Consider the following 20002-nt stretch of genomic DNA (forward strand, 5'->3'; position numbering starts at 1 on the left):
AATGTCCCCAGATTTTAGTGACAACCAAAAAAAAAATACATACATTTCCAAATGCCCCTAGGAAGGTTGTAAGACCCCTATTGTCATCCACTAGATAAGCTGATTTTTACCTTTCCCAAAACCATTTTTTAAATTAAAAATTTCCTCATTGTATAAATGTAGCTAACTTTTAATTAGGAAAAAATCTGAAAAAGTTAAAAAGTATACCTAGCTTTCTTAAAGCGCATCTCATGTATGAAGGTATTTAGTTATACTTCATTACGTTAACATTGGGATGGGCTAGTATTTTTTTAATGTTAGCTAATGGATCATCGGAAGTTTTAATTAGAGGATATATAAATAGAGTACTCAAATTATTTTTAAAGGAAAATGGAAAACTCAGCAAGAATTCGCTTTGGAATTAGATAGACCTAGATTTAAATCTGGTTCTACTACTTTTGGGGGAAAAAAAACCCACAACTCTTTATTTTGGGAAATTTCAAACATTCACAAAAGTATACAGACTCTCCATTTGGGTACCACCGCCCCATGGAGGTACCATCCCCCACATAGTTACCATCGCCCAGTTTTAACAGTTTTAGCTCACTTCCTCCACTTCTTTCCTCTACTTCCTTATTACTTCATTTTATTCATTAACCACATCATCAATATAGTAACTAAAAAAATTGCTTAAATATCTAAATATTGCTCAGATTTCTAATTGTCTCATAGATGTATCTGTGTTTGTTTGAATCGGCATCCAACAATATATCCCTCAGTATATTGTAATTGATACGTATCTCACATCTCTTTTAAACTTGGGTTTTCCCTGTCTCTTTTTCCTTATAGTTTATTTCTTGAAGAAACCAGGTTTTTTGCCCTGTAGAGTCTGGCACATTCTGTATTTTGCCAATTGTGTCCTCATGGTATTTCCTGTAAATTGAATTGATAGAGGGATATAGAGTCTAGTTGGGTTTTTAATTGGCACAGAGTTTCATGGATGGTGCCTTATTCCTCCATCAGAACGCCCAGAATGCCTGCGCGTCTCTCTTCTTGTGATATTAGTTCTTCTACTTTGAAATAATTTCAGACTTACAGAAAAGTCCCTGTATATTTTTCACCCAGAGACCCTCCACTCAAGTTTTGTCAACTGTCTGAATAATATCCTTTAATAGCAAAATGACACTTGCAATATTTTTTCAGTTTCTTTCAGTGACCATTATTAGTCCTTTCCTGACCTTTATGCAGATTATAGGCCAGTTATTTTGCAGTATGTTCCTCAAATAGGTTTGTCTACTGTTTCATCAGGAGATTGAGGTTGTGCATTTCTGGCAGGAACATCACACAAGTGATTCTATGCTTGTCTTATACTGCATCCTGCCAGGTGACACAAGGTATCATTTCTCCATGTCACTGGAAATGTTCAGTTTGATCACATCAGTAAAGTGGTATCTGCCAAGATTTACTTACTATAAATTATTCTTTCTCCCTCCACAGTTAATATTTTATGGAGAGATGCTTTGAAACCATGTATATATCCTGGTCCTCATCTAGGTTTTACGCAGGACTTTCAGCTCCTAATCATTACTGTGGTAGATAACTAAATGGAGGTTTCCAATTCTGTCGTTCCTTCTGCCTTTCTTAGTTGGCACGTTGTGCAGTAAGGAAGAACGTGCTCTTTCCATTGATTGGTTTGGTTTTCTTTATTTCAGTGTAGAGTCATGTTTTGTTCAATGGAAAATCATCTTTTACTGTCATTTGTTTGATATTCTTTTACTATCATTTATTTTGATGCTTAAATATGATACTATCATATTTGGCCAGTAAGAGCCCCTTCAAGATGTTAGCTGTGTCATTTTGACGTGTCCCCACCACTCCTGCATCCCTTGCTTTCTAGCACAGTGAGAGCTTACACTCTCATCTTGTACTCTCCCTGCCCCAGCCCTGAGGTCAGCCATTTCTCCAGGAAGCCCTGGCTTCTTGTAGTGGGAAATGGTATCTAGAAACCAGGAAGTGCTTGCTACTGACGTGCTGGCTGCTATTGGAATGTCACAGTCCCCACGCTCCCTAGGAGACAAAGCTAGGAAGTGTACGTTAATATATGTACATATATATACACACACACACACACACTCGCTTTTACATGTGTATTTATTTTTGTTTCTATCTGTGCATACTGAAACTGTAACTTTGCATTGGCACTTCTGTTCTAATGCAACACTATACCATCATTCTAGTTTTCCCTATTTTTATGTTTATAATTTCCTTCTCTAAGAATGAGAAACCTGGCTCTTAATATCCTCAGAATGTTTACTTATTTATTCTGCACTCCTTTTCATAACCAGTCTCCCAACCTGCCCAGCCATTACCCAACTTAGCTCTTTTTTCATATGGAGCCCAAACTCTGCCGGGTCACATGCCATATACTCTTTATTAGTTGCCCTCCCTGTATTGTCCCTGACCTCTGCTAAATGACCCTCATTTAGGCCTGCCTTGTTTTTTTTTTTTTCTTTGATTATATATATATATTTTTAATTAAAATATTGGGATGATTGTACAGTCACGTGCAATTGTAAGAAATAGTACAGAAAGATCCCATTTACCCTTTACTCAGTTTCCACCAATAGTAACATCTTACAAAACTACAGCACAACATCACAGCCAGGATATTGACTGTTATAGTCTGTTACGGTCAAGATACAGGACACTTCCATCACTGCAGGATCCTTCTTGTTGCCCTTTTATAGCCAAACCCACTTCCACCTGTGACTCTTGGCATGGACCCCTTTGGGGATGTCCTATTTAGGGTTCATTTAGCTTCTTGAACATACAAGTTTATGCCTTCCCCCGAATTTGGGAAGTTCTCAACCATAATTTTTTACAGTGTTTTTTTAGTCCCACACTTTTTATTCTCTCTGTGTGGGACTCACCGATACGGATATGAGCTCCTGTGTTAATCCCTTGAGAATCTATTCAATTTCTATTAGTCTATTTTCTCTCTGTTTAGATTATATAACTTCTGTTGATCTGTCCTCCAGGTCACTAATTCTATTCTCTGTCCTATGCACTGTATACTATTGAGCCCATCCAGGGAGTTTTTAAATTTTGGTTATGTGTTTTTCAGTTCTGTAATTTCTGTTTGGTTGTCTTTTATAACATGCACTTCTTTGCTGTGAATTTTATGTTTATTCATTTGTTTTAAGACAAATTTGTAATTTCCTGTTGAATTTTACTGTCTTATATTCCTATGTACTCAGTCTTTTATATATACTGTCTTTTGTAATGTACCAATATCCTTTCTTTTTTTATGTGGATTCACATTCATGTCTTGGGTCACTAGCTTTCAACATGAAGAACTTCCTTTATTATTTCTTGTAAGCTGGCTCTCCTAGCAAGACAGTCTCTGTTTTTTGTCTATCTGGAAATATCTGTATTTCCCCTTCAGTTTTGAGAGATAATCTTGCTTGCTATAATATTTTTGGTTGACAGTGTTTAATTCCCAGTATTTTGAGTGTGTCATCCCTTTGCCCTTTTGCCTCTTGTTTCTGACTGAGCGGTCGGTGTAAACCTTACTGCGGTTCCCTTGTACAGGAGGAATCATTCTTCTCTTTGTGTCTCACTGTCAGTGTTTTTGCTATGACGTGTCTTGGTGTGACTCTCTCTCTGTGTACCCTGCTTGGAGTTCGTTGAATTCTTGGATGTATAGATTATAATGTTTCATCAAGTATGGAAAGTTTTAAACCATTATTTCTTCTAATATTTTTCCTGCTCCCTCCTCACCTCTCTGGTGCATCCATTACGTGCATGTTGGTACACACAAGTGTCCTGTATTTCTCAGATTCTCTGTTCTTTCTTTATCATTCTTTATTCTCTCTGTCCTTCAGAGTACGTAATCTCTCTCAGTCTGTCTTCCAATGATCTAATTCCCCCTTCTGCCCCTTCACATCTGCTGAGCCCCTCTGGTGAATTTTTTATTGTACTTTTCAACCTCTGGATTTCCATTTGTTTCTTTTTTTAAATTTCTCTCTGTTTGATGAGACATCATCATCGTACCTTCCTTAACTTCCTTAAGCATGGTTTCCTTTAGTTCTCTGGTCATGTTTATAATGACCACTTTGAAGTGTTTTCTGAAAATCTGACGTCCACCTCACAGGTAGCGTCCGATGACGCCTCTACAGGCTGATTTCCCCGTCCCTTCTCCAGGCCTGTTTTGTTGCTTTTGCTTGCCTGTGTTCAGAGACTTGACTCTCCACCGTTTCAGTGAAGTCTGTTTTCTCCACAGTCTGAAGCCTCGGAGGGCACAGCCTGAGGCAGGCAGATGCAGTCACCCCGGGATGCCAGTGGTGTGTCAGGGCTCTCTTTCACTAATGTTTCTGCTAAGCTGTCTCCCTCTGTTGGTATCATACCCAGCCGCTGGGTTCCACTAGTTGCCTGCTGCTCACTCTGCTGGGACATATATTGCTCTACAGGTTGATCCAGTAAAGTTTTGGTGTGGTAACTTTTGAAGCCAGTGTTTGAGGTTTGTTCTTGCCCTTTGAAGGCTTTCCTTTCTCAGCATGGAACTTCTGAGCTAGAAAGGGGATTGAGTGAGGGCAGTCAGGGCCACAGTGTCCTTAGCTTGTCTCATTGAAAACTACAAAACATCACTGAAAGAAATTGAAGATCTGGATGAGCAGAAAGACGTCCTGTGTTTATGGACTGGAAGACTTAATATTGTTAAGATGTCAGTACAACCCGACAGAATCTACAGATTCAGGACCATCCCTATCAAAATCCCAATGATGTTTTTTTTTTTTGCAGAAGTAGAAAAATGTATCCCCAAACTCACATGGAATCTCAAAGGACCCCCAAATAGCCAAAATTATCTTGAAAAAGAAGAACAAAGTTGGAGGACTTGCTTCCTGATTTCAAAACTTACTACAAAGATACAGCAATCAAAACAGTGTGGTACTGGCATAAACACAGACATACAAAAAATGGAATAGAATAGAGATTCCAGCAGGGGAGGAAAAAACCTTGCTTATGTGGTCAAATGATTCTTACAAGGATGCCAAGACTATTCAGTGAGGAAAAGATAATCTTTCCATCAATTGGTGGTGGGAAAACTGTTGTATGCACATGCAAAAGAATGATATTGGACCCTTACCTTATGCCATATACAAAAACTAACTCAAACTCAAAAACCTGAACGTAGGAGCTCAAAGTATGAAACTCTTAGAACAAAATATAGGGGAAAATCTTGATGACATTGGATTTGGTGATGATTTCTTGGCTATAACACCAAAGCAAAGGCAAAAAAGGAAAAGATAGATAAATTAGACTTCATCAAAATTTAAAACTTTTGTGCATCAAAAGATACTGCTAGCAGAATCAGGAGTCATCCTACAGAATGGGGGAAACTATTTGCAAATCATGTACCTAATAAGGGACTAATATCCAGAATTTTATACAACTCCTAAAACTCAACAACCAAAAACAAACAACCCAGTTCAAAAATGCACAAAGGACTTGAAATGCTCAACATAATTAACTATTAGGAAAATGCAAATCAAAACCACAGTAAGCGAAACAAAACGACAACCTACAGAATGGGAGAAAATTTTTGCATATGAAACCAATAAAGGCTTGATCTCCAGAATATACAAGCAGCTCATACAACTTAATAAGAAAAAAACAACCCAATCCAAAAATGTGCTGAAGACCTAAATAGGCAATTCTCCAAGGAAGACATACAAATGATCAATAGGCACATGAAAAAATGCTCAATATCACTAACTATCAGAGAAATGCAAATCAAAACTACAATGAGGTATCACCTCACACCAGTCAGAATGGCCGTCATTCAAAAATCCACAAATGACAAATGCTGGAGAGGCTGTGGAGAAAGGGGAACCCTCCTACACTGCTGGTGGGAATGTAGGTTGGTGCAGCCACTATGGAAAACATGTGGAGATTCCTCAAAAGACTAGGAATAGACTTACCATATGACCCAGGAATCCTGCTCCTGGGCTTGTATCCAGAAGGAACCCTACTTCAAAATGACACCTGCGCCCCAGTGTTCATAGCAGCACTATTTACAATAGCCAAGACATGGAAACAGCCTATATGTCCATCAACAGGTGACTGGATAAAGAAGAGGTGGTATATTTATACAATGGAATACTATTCAGCCATAAAAACCGACAACGTAACGCCATTTGCAGCAACATGGATGTTCCTGAAGAATGTCATTCTAAGTGAAGTAAGCCAGAAAGAGAAAGAAAAATACCATATGAGATTACTCATATGTGGAATCTAAAACAAAACAAAATATAAATACATAACAGAAACAGACTCATAGACATAGAATACAAACTTGTGGTTGCCAAGTGTGCGGGGGTGGGAAGGGACAGACTGGGATTTCAAAATTTAGAATAGATAAACAAGATTATACTGTATAGCACATGGAAATATATACAAGATCTTGTGGTAGCTCACAGCAAAAAAGAATGTGACGATGAATACATGTATGTTCATGTATAACTGAAAAATTTTGTGCTCTATACTGGCATTTGACACAACATTGTAAAATGACTATAACTCAGTAAAAAATGTTTAAAAAAAAGTGACATACCACTGCATGTCCATTTAGGATGGCTGTTATCAAAAACACAGAAATAACAAATGTTGGTGAGGATGTGGAGAAGTTGGAACCCTAGTATATTGCTGGTAGTGTTAAATGGTACAGCCACTGTTGAAAAACAGTATGGTAGTTCCTCAAAAAATTAAAAATAGAATTAGCGTATGACCCAGCATTTTCACTTCTAGGTATATACCAGAAAGAATTGAAAGCAGGGACTTGAGCAGGCATTTGTACACCCGTATTTCTGGCGGCTCTCACAATAACCAAAAGTTGAAAATGACTGAATGTCTGTGAATAGATGAAAGGATAAGCTGTAGCATGTACGTACAGCCTTAGACAGGAAAGGAGGTCTGGCACATGCTTCAGTACGGGTGAACTTTGAAGGGACTTTGCTAAGTGAAATAAGCTAGTCACAAAAAACCAAAAATAATTATGTGGTTGCACGTATATGAGGTACCTAGAATAGTCAGGTTCACAGAAGAAGAAAGTACAGTGGTGGCTGCCAGGCACTATGGCAAGAGACAGGTGGGAACTTAGTGTTTGAGGGGTGCAGAGTTTCAGTTTTGAAAAATGAAGTTCTGGAGGGGGATGGCGGTGATGGTTGCAGAAGAGTCTGAATGTACATAATGCTATTACACTGGACACTGAAAAATGGTTAAAATGGTACTTTTAAGTTATATATGTTTTACCACAATTAACAAAGAAAAAAAAAAGAAGGAGACTTCTCTTCCTCATCTTTTTCCTTCCCTTCCTGAACTGAACAGTCCAAAAGTCACTGGGGCAAGGCCATAAAAGGTAGGATGGGTGAGGCTGCAGGGTGTGGAAGGAAGGAAGCCAAGTAGGGTGTGGGAGACCTGTACGGGGGCAGCCTGGCAGTCATGTCTCCTGAGCAGGACAATGTCACGTGAGAGGCTGACCTGACTCCTGGGTGTTTGAATGCTCCAGGTGTCAGAACACACGCAGGGTGAGAGGCACCCACGCAGGTGGGTGGCAGCAGCAGCCTAGCTTGGGGTGTTAGAGTTCAGTCGTGGGGAGGGAGGCATCCACTTATAATGAGGGGGCAGCAGCAGTGAGGGGAGTGTGGTCACATGGAGGAGGCCTAGTCAGATAAGTAAATACAGTAAGGGTAATGGTAGCAGGGTTCTCACCAACAGAGAAGGGGGTTATAGAAAGGGGGAAATTATGGGGATCCCTGCACTGTTGGATTGGAATGGGTGATATCAGGGTGAACTCTCCGTTTTCATTGTATGTGCATACATATATATGGATGTAAATGTGTGTATGCTTATATATAATGCACATACTCTTTTTTCAATTGAAGTTTAGTTGATTTACAGTGTTGTGTTAGTTTCTGGTGTTCAACATAACTGGATTCAGTTATGCATATATATATGTATATATATTCTTCTCATTTTAGGTTATTACAAGATATTAAATATGTTATATATTATATAACATATATATGTGTTACCTGTGCTATACATTAGAAACTTGTTATTTATTTTATATATAGTAGTTTGTATCTGCTAGTTCGAAAGTCCTCATTTATCCCTCCCCCCTCCTGCTTTCCCCTTTGGTAACCGTTTTCTATGTCTATGAATAAGTTCATTTGTATCATTTTTTTTAGATCCCACATATAAGTGATACCATATGACATTTGTCTTTCTCTGATTTACTTCACTTAGTATGATCATCTCTGGGTCCGTCAATGTTGCTGCAAATGGCATTATTTCATTCTTTTTTATGACTGAGTAGTATTCCATTGTGTGTGTGTGTGTGTGTGTGTGTGTGTGTGTGTGTGTGTGTGTGTACAAATTACATTCCCACCAGCAGTGCAGGAGGGTTCCCTTTTCTCCACACCCTCTCCTCATTTATTATTTGTAGACTTTTTAATGATGGCTATTCTGACTAGTGTGAGGTGACACCTCATTGTAGTTTTGGTTTGCATTTCCCTGATGCTTAGTGATGTTGAGCATTTTTTATGTGCCTATTGGTCATTTGTATGTCTTCCTTGGAGAAATGCCTATTTAGGTCTTCAGCACATTTTTTGATTGGGTGGTGGTGTTGTTACTGCATTGTATGAGCTGTTTGTATATTCTGGAAATTAAATCCTTGTCAGTTGCATCATTTGCAAATATCTTCTCCCATTCCATAGGTTGTCTTTTCATTTTGTTTGTGATTTCCTTTGTTGTAATGCACGTGTTCTTTAGCTCTGTCCACTGAGAGGGCCTGCTGGCAACAACACTTTAACAGTCATGAGCACACCTAGTGCCCAGACTTGGTTTCTAAATACCATTCTTCACAAGTAAACACCAGGGCTTCTTGGATCTAATCATGAGGAAGCAGACACACCCAAATTGAGAGATGTTCTACAAAATAACTGGCCTGTACTCTTTAAAAGATGAAGGCATCGGAATCAAGGAAAGACTGAGGGACTCATTCTAAAGTAAAATAAGTGAGAGGGCAACTAAATGCAACTGTGATTCTGATTTTACCACCAGGAACATTGAGATTATCAGTGAAGCTTGAGTGAGGTCTGAGGACTAGCAGGCAACTACTAATATATCAATCATACATTTCTGATTTGGGGGAAATTTTAGAGAATGTCTTTGTTTACAGGAAACATACGCTGAGTTATTTAGAGTAATCAGGAAGCATGTCTGCAGCTTATTCTCAGGTGGTTAAAAAAATCTTTGTATTACACTTAAAACTTTTCTGTAAGTTTGAGATTGCTTCAAAAAAAAGAAAATCCTCTCCAAAAAGCTTTTTAAATTAAAACGAAATTGTCCAGCTGTGTTGAATGTCCTGTGCAGTCCCAGTGAGACAGAAACTATAAAGAGGCCATCGGGGACCTTAGCAAGATCAGTTTTTGGTGGATGGTGCAGGCAGGGCCAAGAGTTGAATAGACTGAGAATGACTGAGGATGTGGCAAAGTCGGCTCTATCAGAAGTTCACCTGTGAAGAGGGGAGGGCGGGCTCTCTGAAGAAGGGGGATTACAGTGAAGGATTTGGAAGCAAAGTCCTACCCAGGAATGTTCGGGGAAAAAAAGGGTTTTACCTTTTAGGTATCCATTGAGACCTGGCCCTTCATAAAATTACTCTTACTCGAAAATAATTCATTTTCTATAAAACATAAAGTAGAAATTAAGGTGGTCTTGTTGCTCCTGTTTATCTAAAAAACAAGGCTTCATTTTTTTCCTGTTGCGAAGTCAAATAAAAATTAAAATATTATTTCTGAGTCTGAATATGCTGGGAGGGAGGACTGCAGTCATGCTTTGGATACCAGTTTGCCTTCAGCTCCGCTTTCCTGAGGACCTGGGCCGAGCATCCCTGACTGTCTGGTAACTGAGTCTGCTCAGTGGTTACATATTTATTTGAGGGCAGCCCAGTTCTTAAGATTTTACAGCAGAAATTGTTTTTGAGATGATACATAAGCCTTCCCTTCTTTAGCTTGGTCCAGAGAAGTCCTGTCCTCATCAGATTCATTTTTATTCTCCGAACCGTTGAGAGCAGTTGCTCTCTGTGGTTGTCCTCAGAGCTGCACAGATCAGGCGTTTCCCACTCCCTGGCTGAGGCCTCCTGGTTGCCGCCTCGCATGCCTTTCATCTCAAATGGACCTGGCCTGCTGGGTGTTCCTCTCACTGTCTCCTCACGGACTCCCATATTAATCAGCCGCAGCATCTCGCTGCCGCTCGTTTAAGCTCCAAGTCTTGGCACCCCATGTAGTACCCGCCCCTGTGCGGTCTCACTCCCCTGCTTAGCTCCTGTCATGCACTGTCCCAGCAGGTCCCCAGTCCTTGGCCCCCGGCTCTGTCTTTACTGGGGGTGTTAACAGAGACTAAGAAACCTGAGTCAGGTTCCCTATTCCCCACATAGCACACTTGGACCCCTCAGTTTGAGCATTTAGGGCTTCCTGCCGGCAGGTTGCAACTTGCCTTCCACATCCCATCTTCTCTTTCCTCTCCTGTAAAGCTCTGTGGAAGCTGTGCCTTCCAGATTGGGAACATTAAAAATTGTCTTTCGTTGCTGTGTACAAAATAACAGAGGCATCGTGCTGCACTCAGTGTAGCAATGTGGGCACCAAATTGTGCTGCTCTAATTTGACAAAGTGCTTCCAGCTGGGGAGATCTGGGGGCGTTTTAAAAGGAGTGTACTTTAAAGCACTATTAGTTGTTAAAGTAAAACAGAACAAAACAAAGAACCTATCTGTGACAGTAGGTTGTTTCCATCTGCACATGGCTGAAATACCATTTGGAAAGAGAGAGCAACACGGGGGTGGGGTTGGGGTGTGCAGCCTGACATTAACAGAGAGGAGGCGGACAATGGGTGGCTGTAACAGTTTCTGTGTTCTTTCTGTCCTTTATCTTCAAGTTGCAACGTCCCCCTCATCTAGTTCCTTTAAAAAAAATGTGATATTTAGTGAATTTTCTTCCTGTGCCTCTGCCAAGACATGATTGAAACTTCTCCTTTCCCCACAGTCAGCAACAAAAAGCACAGAACTGTGTCTGAGCTTTTGATGGCATGACTAATATAGCTATCCAATAATGCACAACCAAGAATTAGGTTTTCACATTCTGAAAATAAAAATATGAAAGTAAATATCTTGATTAATGTATCAGCCCTACAGATATCTTTCTTTATTCTGTCCAAGTATTCCTTTAATAGTTCTATAAAGAAAATATAGGGGGGGGGTTTGTTTTGAAAAATTAAATGGTATTTTAATAATGTTAAAGTTATCTAGTCTATCCCATTTTTACAATTAACTTTTTATTCACCCTGTTCCAGAAACAGAATTTTTTCCAGATGTTCAGAAGGTAGATATGAAAGAAAGAAGCAACATTTAAATATTTAAATATGTGTGTTTACATCATAAAAACATTTTTCTAAATGTATTACAATATTTTAGATGTAATTCTTTGAGCAGTCAGATCTTTTAAATGGGTTTGAGAAGTAAAACGGAATAGTCGCATTTTATAAAATACGTGTTATTCTTCCTCATATTTGAACAATCTGTTCAAAATGCAGTCCATTCATAGGAGATTTTGCTTGTGCAGATCTGAGTGGGAATCAGTAGTTCTTTGTTCGTCACTATGGGAACAAGTCAGCCTATCCTGAATGGCTGTTAGATCATGCAGAGTGATGCTCGTGTCTCAGTGTAAGTTCATCGCGGAGCAGGCTGGCGCTGCCATCGCCTCACCTCCAGCTCTTGCCTCCTGGAAAGCCAGCGCCATGCAGGACCCCCCTCGGAGGCTGTCTGCCATGCCGTTCCTCAGCGCCTTTCTCCAGGGCCGCCGACACTCTGCCTCCGACCCCCTGCTGCGTCTGCAGCAGGGGCGGCGCAGCTCCGCCGCCAAGATGCTGTCCTCGTCCTCTCTCCAGGTGATGGTGGCGATGTCCTCCGTCAGCTGTGCCGAGAGAAGCCCAACTTGCCCCGAGAGAAAAAGTAAAGCTCCTTTTCTTCTTAAAGATTGCCACACCTTTGAGTTTAAATAGAAGGACTGAACAGGCTATGCTGTGTTTAGACTTTTTAAAATTTTGAAAATTCTTGGTTATACTTTTTGCCGTCTGTTATGCTAAAAGTTTCAGTGGACGTATAATAGGAGATAAAAATGACCGAATGTTCTGTGTTTTTTAATTTAAAAATGTAGTTTTTGCACAAAACTCATTCCCTCGTAGAAGATCTTGTTTTTTCCTTCTCGTTACCAATATGACATGTGGAAATGATTGTGTGCTAAAGCCTTTTCTGTAGTAAGGGAGGGTGCACTTCCATGAGAAGGAGACAGTGTTATTTGTGACAAAATGAAGGGGATTCAGCACCAGCGAATCATGGAAAATGGAAGCTGCTCCCCGTGTTACTCTTCTGTTTGGAGAATTAGAACTTTGACTCTTCCTTTGTGTGTACGTTCTAGGAAATCCCGGACGTCCAACACCAAAGTACACGAAAGTCGGAGAGCGTTTACGGCATGTCATTCCTGGACATGTGGCCTGCTCCGTGGCATGTGGTGGCAAAGCTTGCAAGTATGAAAACCCAGCGCGCTGGAGCGAGCAGGAGCAGGCTATCAAGGGGGTCTACTCGTCATGGTAAGTGATCCGGTCCGTCTTCAGTAGCTCCCACCTGCTGCTGAGCAGGAAAAGGGAATGGACACGTGGGCGATGCTGGGGACGGTGGGCTGCAGAAGAAGGAATATGGGGTTTGCAGTCAGAGGAACTCACCTCCCCTCCCTGGCCTGACAAACTGTGTGATCTTGGCTTACTCACACAGGCACTCCGAACCAAGTTCCTCATCTGTAAAATGGAAATAATAAAACCAACCTTACAGGTTTGTTTTTTTTAATTCAGTGAAATGCTCTATGTAAAGTATCTCAAAGAAATGATACCTAGATGGCTCTTAAATTTCAGAAATTGCGAGGAATAATTAAAACATTCAGCTATAAATTTGAGAAATTATGAGGTACACATGTAGCTTTTTTATCTCATACAGGTAAACTTTAGCCTCGTTTTTATTCTGTTGCTGTATTCTGTGTGAAAGGACACCTTTTCATGCCAGTACGTGTACTTCCCGTGTAGCAGGTGTACAGGCTATGAGTTCAGTAAATGGTATAACATGCTTATGTTGTTTGTGGTCAGTGTAACTCATTCATTATTGAATCATACTGCTTTTATTATTAATAGTAAACTTGCATAGACCTCTTTTGATATAGTGATCTCTCTGAAAAATTCTGATATTCAAACCAAATCCCATTTGGAAAGCACTAAGAGGAATGTTTAAAGAACTCTAGCAGTGAATCATTTTATACGGCAAGAATCCTTTTACAGCTTAGATATTTGTCAACCAGCTGATCTAACTTGCAACCCTCTTTGGATTTGCTAGGTACACGTGTAGTGACATAGTCTGGGGTCCACTGTCACATGTTCCCCACAGATCATGTTCTACTTTATCACTGTCTTAAAGAATGTTGTGAAAGTGTGGTCAGACAAGTAAATTCCTAATAATGCAGCTTAAGGTCACATTAATATTTTTGGTTTATTGTCGACTAAACCATCTGAATATTTTTCACCTCTACTGCTTTCATGTTACATCCCTCCTCATCTTAAACTAAGGACTATTAAGTTTGGGGGGCTCCCCAAGCCTTTGAGGGGCCCTGTTAAGTTTTAGACTTTGCCTCGGGCAGGAGGGGTGGTATCTTCCTGAATCCTGCCCTGCTCATTTAATGTCTTTGTTACTCCACTCAGGCTCATGTGACCCCCAGTTCCGGTAGGCTACCTTATGTATCTTTTAGCAGGCCACTGATGAGAAATTCGACCAGAACAGAGTGGAGCCAGATCCCTAATGAGAGTGACAGCTCTTTATTGGGCTTTTGTCCATGTGTACATTCAGTAAATATCCATTTGGCCACAGGCCAGGCATCGTGCTAGACACTTTGAATTATTATTTTCATAAAACTTTTAAAGTAGACATTATTAATGTAATTTTATTGATGAAGGGATTGAGGTCCAGAGAGACTAAGTAATTTGCTACACAGCTAGAAAGTGAAAAAGCCAGTATTTGAAACCAGGCCTGACTGACTCCAAAGCCCATGTTTCTGGCTAACAATAACTGAGCATTTATTCATAGCTACATGCCAGGACTTGTGCTAAAGACTTCCCATTCACATCATATTGAATTCTCACAGCAACCCTGCAAGGCGGTCATTACTGTCCCCACTCAAAACTTCAGGTAACTGGGGTATAGAGAGCTGAGTAAGAAAATTCCTCCCATTGGCCCTCCTCATTTAGTCAGTAACCTTTGGATAAATAATCCAGATGCTACCTTTGCAGCCAGCTGTTTCTCCATCACATCCGCTAGAATCTCATGAGAGTCCTGGAAAATACTGTGCTGGAGTCCATCTCTTTTTCCAGACATTTAAGAAGCTAGGGTTTCTTGGATCCCTAATCATGATACAGAATTGAAGCCAGATTTTTGTCTAAGCAGACTTTTATCTTACAGAGTTGTTGAAATCATGGGAAAAGGGCTTGAAATCTTGCATTCTCTTTCTCAGACCTTAGAGCTGGAATGTTCTCGGTTTTATGCATCTCACCAGTCCCTCCTCCCATCTGCAGGGTCACTGATCATATCCTGGCCATGGCGCGCCCGTCCACGGAGCTCCTAGAGAAGTACTGCATCATCGAGCAGTTCCGAAGGTAAACGGCGTGTTGTTTACACACTTTAATAAGCCAGCTCATGTTTGCTCTTGCCATCCTTTTGACTTCAAGTGGAAAAGTGCTTTTATTTTAACTACAGGAGTGTGAAGAGCTTATTTCAAATAAGATGTTACTGTTTTCAGAGTAATTAATGGTGTTTATGAATGCCAAAAATGGTTATTTTTTTTCAGCAGTACCTCCCAGTATGACTGATTTTGTTTTTTCTTCTTCCTTTAAGTCACGGTATAAAAACTATCATCAACCTGCAGCGTCCTGGTGAGCATGCCAGCTGTGGGAATCCTCTGGAACAAGAAAGTGGCTTCACGTACCTTCCTGAAGCTTTCATGGAGGCTGGCAGTAAGTCCTTCCACCCTCCTCTCTGTGAGTTACCAACGACAGAGCTCAAAGACTTGTTGTCTGCTCAGCTCTTGGGTTAAAAAGGTGATGGGAATAAACAGCTACTGCATAGTAGTAGGGCTCCTAAAAGTAAAGGAGAGCTAACTTTCAGTAGTGCTACCATCCTCCTTCGGTACTGCTGTTGAAAGTCCAGGGTCTCTTTTCCCCTGTCAGAGGGATCTTGAGAGGAGACTGGAGACCTTGTAGAAATAATTAACATAAACAGCATGCTGGATCTCTCATATTTACTCCTGAAAGCTGATGTGCAATAGTGTTCTGCGTCACACATGAGGCCACGCAGGCTGAGCAAGGTGTGATGTGCCCGGGGTCACAGCGCTCAGTCATGGCAGCAGGCTCGGAGCCTTGGACCCACTCGTGCTTTGAGCTGCTGCCCGGCTCTGCCCCGGGTGGGTGCAGGGAGTCTTCACGTGGCATCACCAGAAGCCCCTCGGTCATGGGAGCGTCAGGATGGAAACCGCGAAACGCGTGTTACTCATACTGAGCTGGGAAGGGTCAGCCCGTGCCAGTTTTAGAACTTATATTTATTTTAGAGGTTTGTGTCTAGCTGTTTTCTCCCACTGGGCAGAAGACCTCTGTGTACTTACTGCCTTATGCCATTCATCAGTCAGTTAGACGTGTTTCCATGCTTAAACACGGTTGCACGCTTTCCCTCCATGGTTGAATAATTTTGGCATAAATCGCTGACTGTAATTTGCAATCTTGCTTTTCCTTAATTCTTTCTGGCTGAGTTTCAGCAGGAAATGTGTTAAGTAATATAGAATGTGCTTTGTAAGAAATGTTAACAGTAAATTTACTAGAAACGTATAAAGCCTTTTATTTTAGGCCTGCACACCCAGTGAGATCTGTGTGCTTTATAGCTTTATACTTTCCATAAATTAACTCACTTTGCCAATATTTTTCTTATACATTGATTTTTTTTCCTGTTCTCTTTTTTATTGTTCAGTTTATTTCTACAATTTCGGGTGGAAGGATTATGGTGTAGCGTCACTTACCACCATCTTAGATATGGTAAAGGTGATGACATTTGCCTTACAAGAAGGAAAAGTAGCTGTCCACTGTCATGCAGGGCTTGGTCGAACAGGTAAATTCCAGGAGGTGGTTTTAATGGTCTGGTAGCATACTTAGACATATAAGGAATAATATTTCCTTATTCTAGAGGGTAAATATTTTTCAGAATCCTATCAAAGCTTTGGAGTCAAATGGAACAAGTCAATAAAAGATACTTGAAATATCTTAAACAGTTTTAGTGACCATATATTCATGAGAGTATTTTTGGATGACTGAGGGTTAAAACCTCATTATATTGAGTAATAAACAGGTGGATTGCCACAACGAGCTAAATGACCTTTCTGATTTTCCTCTTTAAAGGAAAAAAAGTCAACACTTTGTTTTTAATACATAAGGTCTTTTAAAAATGTAATTTTCCTTAACCAAAGTAATAATGAAAGTAGCAAGTGTTATTTCTCCTACTGTCTTTTTTTTTTTTTAAGTCTCTAGCAACAATGTAAGTGTTAAAGGAAGTTAATTAATTTGCTACATCAAGTAAGTGTCAAGGCCATGATTTAATTCCATGGCTATAAGGATTTTGTTTGTGAAGGAGAGTCTTATCTGTGCCTAGAATTCTGTATGAAAATCGAAGATTTACTAAAAAACGCAGCAGAGCATCAGTGCTGTGCTGAAATTGGGGCACAAGAAGAGTGGGGAACTTCATTGTCATCTGGTCCAGCCAGACATCCGAGCTCGACTCTGCCCACAGTGTGCCTGTGTACCTGCCTTTTTATTATTCATTTTAATTTGGTACTAATTAAAAAGAATACATAATATTTATACTCTTAAGGCTGTTTTCCTTAATACTAAGTACTTATAGAAAAATAGAGTTATAGCATGGTCTGGAGGAAAATGCATGTTAGTTTAGGCACAAATCTTGAAGAAGACTCATCAGGAAAAAAAAAAGTCGATTTTGAATGTGAATAATCCCCAAAGATAAAAATACCCAAGTAAAAAACAAAAATGCCCAAGTAGGAAAAATGCCAGTCTAGAACGTACCACCAACTGATGGCAAGGTTGGCAGGGATGGGAAGTTCCAAGCAGAGTGTATGGATTGATTGGATGGAAATTTTTAAGAGCTGTTCAGAATGGAAAGAGGGTTTGCTTTTTTCCATGATGGAGTTGGGAATGATCAAGATAAATGGGCCAGGTAATCAGTTCATTCAGTCATCCCCCTCATACACAGCTAGGTATCCCCCCTCACTCCACACTTACTCGGCTTCACTCTGACAGTTCTTGTGCTTGCCCTGGGGTGCAGAGGTGGCTAAGGGTTCTCAGTTAAGGGAAAGGTTGCCACACAGACAAGTAAATAGATAAACACCCACACAGAAGTTCAAAAGTTTTCATTGTCCTCACAATATTTCTGTATTTATATGGTTTCCTAACAGCAAATTTTAAATCATCAAAGAATATGAATAAAAACATAAGTTTTTCTCATATCAATCTTTTCTTCTTCACTGTTTAGGTGTTTTAATAGCATGTTACTTAGTTTTTGCAACAAGAATGACTGCTGACCAAGCAATTATATTTGTTCGGGCAAAACGACCTAATTCCATACAAACGCGAGGACAGCTACTGTGTGTAAGGGAATTCACCCAGTTTCTGGTTCCTCTTCGCAATGTCTTCTCTTGCTGTGACCCCAAGGCCCATGCTGTCACCCTAGCACAGTACCTAATTCGCCAGCACCATCTGCTTCATGGATACGAGGCCCGACTTCTGAAACACGTACCAAAAATTATCCACCTCGTTTGCAGATTGCTGCTGGACTTGGCTGAGAACAGGCCGGTGGTGAGGCAGGAAGTGGCGGCAGTACCTGGCCTCTCTGCTGAGATTGAAAAGACCGTTTCTGAGGTGGTCACAAGGCAGCTGGAGAAGGCGTTGCTGAGACATGACAGCTACGCGTCGGGCTCTTTCGCCCCCAGCGCAGTGGTGGCAGATTGTGAGAATCAGGATGCAGTTCTTTCCAGTGAGCAAGAGTTTGACCCTCTGTGGAAGAGGCGGAACATTGAGTGTCTTCAGCCCCTGACTCATCTGAAAAGACGGCTTAGCTACAGCGACTCGGATTTAAAGAGGGCCGAGTCCGTCCTGGAGCGAGGGGGCACGCCGTGGACGGCGCCTGCCCAGGGCTTGCTCTGCCACAAGCCCATCAGCCGTTGTGACTCTTCACGGTCCCCACAGCCAGATTTAAATAAGGAAATGCTGGCTTGCAGCGCTTTTTCTTTCTGGAATCAGGCTAAATTTGGAGGCCTGGAAAGACTGAGAGATGACGGGTCACCAGTTTCCTCTAGGACGAACATTCCAAAGGAAATACAGCGAAGTAGAACCTTTTCTTCAGGTGTTTCGGGATCATGCAACCCTGGGGAACCAGTTACACCAAACTTGGCACATATCCCTAAGGAACCAAACTGTTCTCACCAGCAGGTGTCCCACTGTGGACGTGAAGCTCTCGGTGGTTGTGGCCCGGGCTCTGCTGCAGGGCATGGGGAGACTTGCCGCTGCCCTTGGGGCTGTGGGTCCGGTCCCAAAGCACAGCTCTCGGTTGGACTTGAAACCCAAGACGGCAGAGATCTGTCTAAAGTCACGCCAAGCACAGTTTTACAGTCTGAACTGAGTGTTGAAGCAAGGAGAATAGTGGCAGCCAAAGCCCTGGCAAATTTAGATGAGTTTGCAGAAGAGGAGGAGGTGAAAAGGAAGGTAGAAATGTGGCAGGTACTCGCACTTCGCTTGATTATATACACGTGGGAAGTATTTGCGTCGGAGCAAAAGGAATATATTTTCCAAATTCATTTGTTACGGGAATTTGAAGACATATTTGTATAATACTTAACTTTTGAACGTCAGGCTTCTCAGCCGTAATACCAGCTTTGCTGTCATAGAAACAGCAGACACAGGGCTGCTGTGTGGGTCCGTTCCAATCCCTGTGAGAGAGAGCACTTGGTGCTTAGCACTGAGCAGGGTGCTTGGCTGCACAGGGCATCAGTATTGATGGATGTCGATGCCTGCCTTCTCTCTCGCTGGGTTTGTGGGACGGATGGACAGACGAATGGACCCCAAGCAGACAGCTGTAGGAGCTGACCTGAAGCATCTCTAACCTGAGGCCTGGCAGGGAGCCCCACTCTGAGACCCATTGACAGTTCAGAGACAGTTCTTTTCCAAAACTCATCAACGCAAGTGTCGAGTGAGGTCAGAGGATGAGAAACGGGTGCTGTCTGCTCAGCGTTCCCTCCTGCAGACTTCCCAGTCCACCCCAGTGAGGCAGCTGTTGGATTCCAGGAAGCAAATGGGAATGACCACATAGTATTTTTGCGCCACTAGTTTTATCTGAGATTGGGTCTTTGGGGTCTACTTCCTGGCTTTTACTTAAATTAGAATGAGAAGTTGTTAATTTTAACCCCTTTTTGTGTTGTCACTTTCACTAGAAAGACAGTCTTTTTTTTTTTTAATTTTATATTTTAAATTTTTTAAAAATTTAACAACTTGTGGCATAGTCTATGTACAGTAAACTACACACATTTCAGATGTGCAATTTGATGCATTTTGATAGATGTGCACACCTGTAAACCCCCTGCCACAGTCAAGACACCTGACATTCCATCACTCCCTAAGAGGTTCACGTTTTGAACTCCCAGTTTATCCCTTCCCAGCACATTTACCCCCTGGTTACCATAAGTCTGTTTTCTGTCTGTGAGTCTGTGTTTTGTAAATAAGTTCATTTGTGCCCTTTTTTTTAGATTCCACATGTAAGTGGTAGCATAT

The 20002-nt window shown here is 41.1% G+C and overlaps 1 protein-coding gene across 6 annotated transcripts in view; it reads left to right on the forward strand.

The window, feature by feature from the left end:
- The window catches only part of PTPDC1 (protein tyrosine phosphatase domain containing 1), a 64949-nt gene that overhangs the window by 25946 nt on the left and 19001 nt on the right, over positions 1-20002 (forward strand). For 5 of the 6 annotated variants that reach the window (XR_012506711.1, XM_074363024.1, XM_074363025.1 and 2 more), the window contains 5 exons: positions 12511-12682; positions 14702-14782; positions 15021-15139; positions 16143-16280; positions 17712-18955. Coding sequence is in view for 5 of the 6 variants with exons in the window: in XM_074363024.1 (XP_074219125.1) it covers positions 12511-12682; positions 14702-14782; positions 15021-15139; positions 16143-16280; positions 17712-18955 (1754 nt within the window). In the remaining variant the exon portion in view is untranslated. Of the gene's footprint in view, positions 1-5737; positions 12045-12510; positions 12683-14701; positions 14783-15020; positions 15140-16142; positions 16281-17711; positions 18956-20002 lie in introns of those variants that run through there. The other variant, XM_010967467.3, reaches the window with a different exon arrangement.

The sequence above is a fragment of the Camelus bactrianus genome, chromosome 4 (genome assembly GCF_048773025.1).
Source record: "Camelus bactrianus isolate YW-2024 breed Bactrian camel chromosome 4, ASM4877302v1, whole genome shotgun sequence".
Taxonomy (NCBI): Eukaryota; Metazoa; Chordata; class Mammalia; order Artiodactyla; family Camelidae; genus Camelus; species Camelus bactrianus.